The 9,628-nt window shown below is 44.1% G+C and overlaps 1 protein-coding gene across 3 annotated transcripts in view; it reads right to left on the bottom strand.

The window, feature by feature from the left end:
• Positions 1-235: 235 nt before the first annotated feature.
• The window catches only part of LOC140186518 (uncharacterized), a 32,771-nt gene continuing 23,378 nt past the window's right edge, over positions 236-9,628 (bottom strand). The window contains exons 1-2 of one of the 3 annotated variants that reach the window (XM_072240908.1): positions 4,676-4,698; positions 236-3,480 (exon numbers count right to left, since the gene is read on the bottom strand). In XM_072240908.1, the coding sequence (XP_072097009.1) occupies positions 2,024-3,376 (1,353 nt within the window). In that variant the 5' untranslated portion in view covers positions 3,377-3,480; positions 4,676-4,698 and the 3' untranslated portion in view covers positions 236-2,023. Of the gene's footprint in view, positions 3,481-4,509; positions 4,699-9,628 lie in introns of those variants that run through there. The other 2 variants (XM_072240906.1, XM_072240907.1) reach the window with 2 other exon arrangements.

The following is a 9,628-nucleotide window of genomic DNA, read 5'->3' as shown; positions in this document are numbered from 1 at the left end:
GTCAAGGTGGACAATTAACGAGAGCGATCATGGTAAATCTTACCTTGTGGGCCCATCCGCCTCAGGTCATTGCCACTGCGTGGACAGCTGACACCGTCTCACGGGAATACCTCGTCTCGGACTCCTAGCTGGCTCGCCAAATTGTTAAAACCTTACTTCTAATTAGCACCTGTTACCCGATGCAAGAACACACTAGAACATATGGGAGATAAAGCAACTTCTTTATTACAGTAGTAGCTCGCTACTGGAAAGACAGCGCACTTCTCGGACACACACGGGATTCCTACCAGCGGACTCTCTCTCTCAAAGTACAGAGACACAGAGTTTATATATCATTTATGTCATGTAACAGGAAACAGGTTTTAGCTACCCCCATAGTCACATGCCCAGCAACAGTGGTATTTTAAGACAAAGAGCCTTGATGTCTTTGAGGTAGTTCTTCATTTTTTAGACAGTTTTACCACATCGTGCAAGGTGAAACAAGAACTGCAAGGCCATATTGAACCTTTGTCTAACTTAAGAGTATTTATAGGACTAGCTTACAGACAAAGACAGAAAAGCGGAACCCAATTCACAAAACATAACTTCTGCAAAATTGTCAGTCTGAAAGCAACACAGGAAGACCACCCAGACAGAATTCCGAGCAACAGCTCCTCACAAGGGTCTGAAAACCGCCCCTTCAACCCTTCAACATGTCACCACAGTCTGAGCTGGTGAACCGTCTCTCCCCTGTGTGAATTCAGTAGTGTGCCAGAGGGTGGATGGCTCAGTGAATCCCTTCCCACAGTCTGACCCAGTGAGTTGTTTCCCCTCAGTGTGAACTAACTTGTGTGCCATTTGGGGAGATAACTGACTGAATCCCTTCCCAGTCTGAGCAAATGAATGGCCTCTCCCCAGTGTGAATTAAACCACTGGATATAATAGATTCTCAGCACCTGTGCACTCGCATCGCAGTGACAGTACATTCTGAAGCTCATGGTATTTACAAGCACTGCCTTCCCAATGGCACCAATCTGGTCAATGATTTTATGAGAACTCAGTGGGCAGTTTAACACAACAAGCTCCCTCAAGCAATATACTCAATATCAACAGGCATTTTGTGTTAACAGCCAAAGTCAATCCAATTTTTTTCTCTTGTGAATCAGTTTCCAAATGTTGTTACTCTGAAATTCATTACTGTGCCCCTGGTCTTTCCCTGCTCATCATAAGGTTGTCCACATACCAGTCCCGAGCCCCAATTCTTCCCCGTGCTAGCCCATCTCTATTTTCTGACTCTGCTCTATTGAACATCCAACTAATGGTTTCCCACTTTGCTTTCAGACATTAGAGGAGAGTTGTGTATTGTAACAATCCAGCTGAGTGACAGGCAGCCCTTTAGAAGCAGTGAAAATCACCCAGAATGCTGGAAGGAGCAGGAAACAGGTTACTACTAATGTCATTCTTCCTCAGCCCAGAGATCTGAAGGATGAAGAACAAATTAGACACAAAGATCATCAGCTCGTCTTCTTCTTCAGACTGCAGCAAGTCATGCAGGAAATTCAAGAAAAATCTCTTCACCCAGAGTGGTGAGTGATTGGAACCCGTCACCACAGGGAGAGCGAGAGGTGAACAGCAAGGATGGATTTAATATGATTGCTGTGAAACCGAAAGTCTGACAGGGACCAGCTGGGCTAAGTTGACTCCCCACAGTACACTATGCTTGTTGTAGATTCACTGAGCAACTGGGGCAGAGCTGAAAATAGAACTGATTTATTAATCACAGATCTAGAATATTAAACTCCAGTCATATTAAAGGTGAAGATCAGCAGAAGAAACACATCCCATGCCCAGTGACCAGGATGCAGGACTGGGTGTGATGAGCAGCAGCAATGATTGCAGAGTTCAACACCAACACTCACTTTGAACTTGCCTCTGGATTCAACAACCATGAAGGTTAAATGTCCAGCGTGCAGATATTTAAACCTTTTCCCCAGCGTGAACTCACTGATGGACCTTCAATTGAGATGACTGAGGGAATCCTTATTTAATCCTTTTCCCCAATGTGAACTTGGTAGTGTGTCAAAAGATGAGATGATCGAGTGAATCCCTTCCCACATTTAGAGCAGGTGAATGGCCTTTCCCCAGTGTGAACTCGCTGGTGTGTCTGTAGACTGGATGACTGAGTGAATCTCTTCCCACATTCAGAGCAGGTGAACGGTCTCTCCCCAGTGTGAACTCGCTGATGTACTTTCAGTTGGGACGACAGAGTGAATCCTTTCCCACAGTCTGAGCAGGTGAACGGCCTCTCTCCAGTGTGAACTCGCTGGTGTGTCTGTAGGTTAGATGACTGAGTGAATCCCATCCCACATTCTGAGCAGGTGAACGGTCTTTCCCCAGTGTGAACTCGCTGGTGTACCTTTAGTTTAAATGACTGTGTGAATCTCTTCCCACAATCTGAGCACATATACGGCCTCTCTCCAGTGTGAAATCGCTGGTGTATCTGTAGGTGGGATGACAGAGTGAATCGCATCCCACATTCAGAGCACGTGAATGGCCTCTCTCCAGTGTGAATTCGCTGATGTACCTTCAGATGACATGACTGAGTGAATCCCTTCCCACAGTCTGAGCAGGTAAATGGCCTCTCCCCAGTGTGAACTCGCTGATGTACCTTCAGTTGGGATGACCGAGTGAATCCCTTCCCACAGTCTGAGCAGGTGAATGGTTTCTCTCCAGTGTGAACTAACTGGTGTGTCTGTAAGCTGGATAACTGAGTGAATCCCTTCCCACAATCTGAGCAAGTGAATGGCCTCTCCCCAATGTTAACTGACTGGTGTGTCTGTAGGTGGGAAAACTGAGTGAATCCCTTTCCACAGTCTAAGCAGGTAAATGGTTTCTCCCCATTGTGAACTGACTGATGTGCCAGTAGGTGAGATGATTGAGTGAATCCCTTCCCACATTCAGAGCAGGTGAACGGCCTCTCCCCAGTGTGAACTCGCTGATGTACCCTCAGATGACATGACTGAGTGAATCCCTTCCCACAGTCAGAGCAGGTGAATGGCCTCTCCCCAGTGTGAACTCGCTGATGTACCTTCAGTTGGGATGACCGAGTGAATCCTTTCCCACAGTCTGAGCAAGTGAATGGCTTCTCCCCAGTGTGAACTGACTGGTGTGCCAGAAGGTGAGATGATTGAATGAATCCTTTACCACAGTCTGAGCAGGTGAACTGTTTCTCCCTAGTGTGAACTTGCTGATGTACGTTCAGATCAGATGATTGAGTGAATCCTTTCCCACAGTCTGAGCAGGTGAACAGGTTCTCTCCAGTGTGAATTTGTTGATGTACCTTCAGTTGATAAGACCAAGTGAATCCCTTTCCACAGTCTAAGCAGGTGAACGGCATCTCCCCAGTATGAACTCACTGGAGTGTCTGCAGATCGGCTGAGTGAGTGAATCTCTTGTGGTGTTTTGAAGATCCCCGCACACAAATTATTTGTAGTTTCTAACCTATAAAGAGATTTATAAAAGACATTAATCAGTGAAGTTGGAGGAACAACTCCTCACCTTCTAACTGGGCACAGACCAGGCTTCCGGACTGACCATGAAACTCTTTCTTTTCCTTTCTGTATCAGAATGACCCGTGTCTGTGACATGGTTGTTGGTCTCTCTGCATTAGTATCACTTCAAGCTCTGGTCATGCTCACATTGCTACAAAGTGCGCATGGTATTACATGGCTGATACTGGAGATCTTCTAGTTACCTGGACCCAGGTAATTGACAGGGTTAAAATCACCAATGGCAATGCTACTTCATATGAAGGGGAGTGCAGTAGTGTGGTATATTTGTGATGTAAAAGTTACACGTCAATGTTGCCCAGGGCAAAGGTGTTTGATACCATTATGTACCCAGAGAGAATGGGACAAAACATGTTCTCAGGGGTAGAAAGATCCAGAACAAGAGGAGGTGGAACAAAAACATGAGGAATTCTGCAGATGCTAGAAATTCAAGCAACACACATCAAAGTTGCTGGTGAACGCAGCAGGCCAGGCAGCATCTCTAGGAAGAGGTTCAGTCGACATTTCAGGCCGAGATGACGAAGGGTCTCGGCCTGAAACGTCAACTGAACCTCTTCCTAGAGATGCTGCCTGGCCTGCTGCGTTCACTAGCAACTTTGAGGTGGAACAAAGGTGATTTTCTCAAGAACTAAAGCTGATGGAAGGATTTTGTTTTTTATTCATACAGCACCACTGACGTTTTCATTGACTGGAAGGTAGACTCTTCATCCGAGATTAACTCGGAACTATAATTTTGTTCGGAGTTCCTAATCCTTCGATTTAGATAGCTAGACCACAAAGGGTCTAGGAGACGCATCTGCTCCCATTCCCTCTGGCAGTATTCCAGACACACCTTATAGAATGGCAGGGAAAATGGTGGGAGCGTCATCCATGGCTGTCTCTCTACCCAGAAACCCCCACGATGAGAGACCCGTCTGGTCTTCCCACCGATGCGCATGCGCCTCAGAAACGGCGCCAATACCTTCGCTCCTCAGCAGAAAGCTTCTCGGGGTCCGACACAGATCGTGGGAAAGAATCGGGACTGTCCCAGGGTGCGGGACCACGGTCTGTTCGGGGCTCACAGTAATTGTCGCTCAATGTGCGGACAACGGTGCTGATGAGGCCCGCGCCCGAAATCCGACCCCTACCAATTGCAGTCTGCCGATTCCTCCGATCCTTTTGTCCACTTAGCGCATGCGCAATATCCACGCCTTAGTTCTAACCCTTACGCATGCGCATTTCATCGTTAGGTCACCGACGGTGAACGCTGAAGCGTGCTGCTTTTTGGATAGGCAAGATGCCTTTCAAAAAGTTTAAGCACCGGTTACACGCCACATGTCTCAAAAGCAGTTAATATTTCTATGTAGAAATATCAGCAGCTACTTTAACACAGCAAGCAATGTACTCAATATTATCAAGCCTTCCGTGTGTCAAATATCAAAGGCCATCCCACTTACAAATGCCGATGCTGGAAATATCGAACACACAAAAGTGCAGGAGGAACACAGCAGTTCAGGCAGCATCTAAGCAACTGAATAAACAGCACAGGCATAGTGAAGGTTCCGGGTCTGAAACGTCGACTGTTCATTCCTCTCCGTCGATGACGCCTGACCAGCTAAGTTCCTCCGGCATTTTGCAGGATAAACATCAAAGTTGCTGGTGAACGCAGCAGGCCAGGCAGCATCTCTAGGAAGAGGTGCAGTCGACGTTTCAGGCCGAGACTCTTCGTCAGGACTAACTGAAGGTCTGTCTGTCTGTCTGTATCTTGTTTTATGGCAGTTGGCATCCAGCTTAATGGTGCATTACCGCCACCCTCTGCTCCAGAATGTGCACTAGACATACATTCTAAATCCCTTCACCCAATCACACACACACAAACCTCACCCTCCCATCTTTGACCATTCTAGTATCCTATTCCTGTTTTTTCGTCATATTCTATAAAAAACCCCTGTACCCCTTAAAAACACAAAAAATACCCGGACTTGTGCTCTCTCACCCATGTCCAGCAACCCTTTTAATGTGAATTCCTGCATCCCCAACTCCCTTAATTTATTTCTCATCATCTCTCTCTGTATCCCATACTTCCTGCAACACAAAACTACATGTTCTACTGACTCCTCTTCCTGACATTCCTCACACAATCCTGTCTGGTGTTTCCCTATCATTTTCAATGTTTTGTTTAATGCACAATGCCCCAGCCTTAACCTAGTCCACACAATTTCCTCTCGCCTGTTTCCATTACCTACCCTAGTAACTGCAACACTCTTTTGTATTTGATATAAATGCCTCCCTTTCCCCCCCCTGTCCCATCTTTCTTGCCACATTCGGTTGACTTTTTCCCAGATTACACACTTAACCTCTGCTTTACTGATATTTCCAAATTTTCTTTCTTTAACGCCCTCTTTGCCAACTCATCCACCCTCTCATTCCCCTTCACCCCTACATGTGCTGGAACCCATAGAAATTTTACCTGACCTCCCTGATTTGCAATTCTTGTAACTAACTGAAGGACTTCATAAAGTACATCTTGCCGACTGTTTGTGTGAAAAGACCTTAAACTTGCTAGAACTGAGGATGAATCTGAACATATCAATGCTTTGACTTGTCTGGCTTTCTGCACCCATTGCAACGCAACCAACACCACCAGCATCTCCACTGTAAACACTCCTAACTTATTTGATGTTCTTCTGCTGATTCCAATTTCTTTTGCTGGTATGACCACCCCAAACCCTGTCACTCCTGTTGCAGGTTCCTTCGCACCATCCGTATAAATGTGAGTATAATCACTATACTTTTCCATCACATGACAGTTAAATGCATTTACCAAATCTGTTTTATATCTTTCTTTCCTTTTTACCTCTAACAAATGCCAGTCTATGTCAGGCCATACAAGCTTCCATGGAGCTACAACCGGATAAACTACTGAAGGACTTATCCTCAGATCAAATACCCCACATTCTTTCGCGATATCATTCCCTACCCGACTAAAGGTATCCCTCTGAAACCTCCCATTTTCCCAGCACTCCTGCAACACTCCTTTAGTAGGGTGAGAATCATTGTGCCCCTGCAAGTTAGCCCAGTAGTTTGCCATCAGTTGCATCCTTCTTAGTTCCAAAGGCATTATTCCCATTTCTACCTGTAGGGCTGACACTGGTGAAGTTTTAAAAGCCCCACTGCACACCCTCAAGGCCTGAGCCTGAATCACATCCAGTTTCCTTATAAGAGACCTAGCTGCTGATCCATATACTATATTTCCATAATCCAATACAGATCTTACTAAAGCCACATACATTCTCTTCAAAGCTGAACAACTTGCTCCCCATTCCCTACCAGTCAAACATCTCATCACATTTATTACTTTTTTACATTTCTCCTCAACTTTCCTGATATGGTCTGCCCATGTTAATCGTGAATCAAATATAACTCCCAGAAATTTAAATGATGCAACCCTTTCTAATTCAACCCCATACATCCTTAGCTTCTTCCCTACCTCAACCCTTTTCCTGGTAAAAAATACAGATTGAGTTTTGTCTACTGAAAATCTACATTCCCAATCATAACCCCACTCCACCACTTCATCAATTGCTTCTTGTAGTTTCCTGATCATATGGTCCATGTTCCTGCCTCTTTTCCACAAGGCTCCATCATCCGCAAACAGTGACCTACCTATATCCACTGGTACCTTTGTGAAGACATCATTTATCATAATCATGAAAAGTAATGGGCTAATCACACTACCTTGAGGTGTGCCATTTTCCACTATGTACTGTTTTGATAATTCTGATCCAATCCGAACTTGAATTTTTCTACCAAACAAAAAATCTTTAACCCAATTAAAAACTCTCCCACCAACCCCCATCTTGTGCAGTTTAATTAATAATCCTTCCTTCCACATCATATCATAGGCTTTTTCAACGTCAAAGAACACTGCCACTACTGACTCTCTATTTGCCTGGGCCTTCCTTATTTCAGTCTCTAACATAATCACTGAGTCCATGGAATTCCTTCCCTTTCTAAAACCACTCTGATAACTTGCCAGCAAGCTCATATGATAACCTTTCTCAAACTCTTTTCTCAAGCTCATATGATAACCTTTCTGTTATCATCCTTTCCATTATCTTAGATATACTTGATGTTAATGCAATTGGTCTGTAGCTAGTGGGTTTTGACAGATCCTTGCCAGGCTTCCTTATTGGAATTACTACTGCTTCTTTCCATGCACTTGGTAATCTTCCCTCCTCCCACACTCTGTTATAAAAATGCAGCAACTTCAAGAGCGCTCCTTCTCCTAGATTTTTTAGCATCACAGAGTATATCAGATCTTTCCCTGGGGAGGTTGGTCTCGATCTCTTTATTGCTCTCACCATTTCTGCTAATGTAAATGGATCATCAATTATATCATCTGTTCCTTCCCTCCTGCTTAACACACCTGGGTGTTGGCTCATTATTCTTTCCCTTCTTCTTCTCCCTTCTTCAGACAAATTTTCTGAACTGTGTATCAGTACAAATGACTTGGCCATAACCTCAGCCTTATCCCTACTGGAGACTGCAGTTTCCTCCTCAGATATCATTACTGGATATTCCCATTCCCTTCTATCTCCTCCCATCCTCTTAATCATTCCCCATATCTCTCCCACAGGTGTTGTTCTTCCTACCTTGTCGCAAAAACTCCTCCAACTTGCCCTTTTAGCTTGACGTATAGTTCTTCTCACCACTGCCTGTGCTTTCTTATATTGAACCAAATGCTGCATATTATGGGTTCTTTTAAATAGCCTGATTGCTCTATTTCTGTTTTTTACAGCCTGACAACATTCCTCTGTCCACCATGGTACCAGTTTTCTATTCCTCCTATTTTTACTCCTAGGTATAGATCCTTCTGCTGCCATGATAATTGCTGAAGTCACCTGACTGTTTAATTCATCTACATTTCCAGAAATATCAATCTTTGTCAACCCTTCTTCACTCAACTTCTGGAACTTACACCAATCAGCTTTTTCAAACATCCACTTTGGGGTTCCGCCACCTGGTCTTACTTCAACTCTTTCACCCACTGAACACAAAACTGGGTAGTGATCACTGCCTACTGTTGAAGCAGTCCAAACTCCCCAGTTACTAATGCCAGCCAAGGTATTAGACACTAACGTAATATCTAACACTGACTCAGTTCCTGTTGTTATATCTATCCTTGTGCCGCTACCATCATTCATACACACCAAATCCCTTTCTTCCATCAAATCTTCAATTACCTTTTCATTTGGATCTGTAATCTGATCTCCCCCATATTGTGCTATGAGCATTGAAATCTGCACACCACACTACTTTATGTCTGTTTTGTCCTTGTATCTTTAATAGGCTGTCCAAATCCAACCTTTTACATGGATTGTAGTAGTTAATTATAACCACTCCCTCCCCTCTCTCCCACACTTCCACCGCTATGTATTCCTGATCATCTCCTTTTTCCAGTACCCTATATGGTATACCTTGCTTGATTAACATAGCACAACCCCCTCCTCCCCCTAGATTTCTATCTTTCCTTATCATTGTATACCCATATACCACAAAGTCTAAAGTTGGTTTCAACCAAGTTTCCTGAATACACACTACATCCGGTTTTACAACCATTTCTTTAATAAAGTGCTTGAATTCCTGGCTATTGGCCAGTAAGCTCCTTGCATTCCATTGTAAAAGAATCACCATAATTAGTATTAACCAACACATGACACTTCCTGGCTTGACTGATTACTGAGGTTCTCCCTCACTTCCTCCCATGTCAGTCCTACTAACCCTAAATGGTTTACTGCTGCTTTTACCACCAGCTGAATTTTGTCACTTTTTGACTTTACCTCAGCAGTACTATTAATCACTCCTGCAATGAATGTTACTAGAGCCTTTTTGTCTACATAAATCCTGTCACTTGTTCTTTGTTGCATCTCTCGTATCCCTATTGCTCCCTGTTCATTAGGAACATTATTCTGTTCTCTTGACATTCTTACAGCTTCTGCATAAGTGATCTTTCTTTTCACTCTTATTTCTTGAATTTTAGTCTCCCGTCTCACAACCTCACACCCACTATATGCAACATTATGAGCTTCTCCACAATT

The sequence above is a fragment of the Mobula birostris genome, chromosome 22, assembly GCF_030028105.1.
Source record: "Mobula birostris isolate sMobBir1 chromosome 22, sMobBir1.hap1, whole genome shotgun sequence".
Classification (NCBI taxonomy): domain Eukaryota; kingdom Metazoa; phylum Chordata; class Chondrichthyes; order Myliobatiformes; family Myliobatidae; genus Mobula; species Mobula birostris.
Note: the sequence above shows the minus strand (reverse complement) of the source record. Positions and strands in the feature narration are given on the sequence as shown.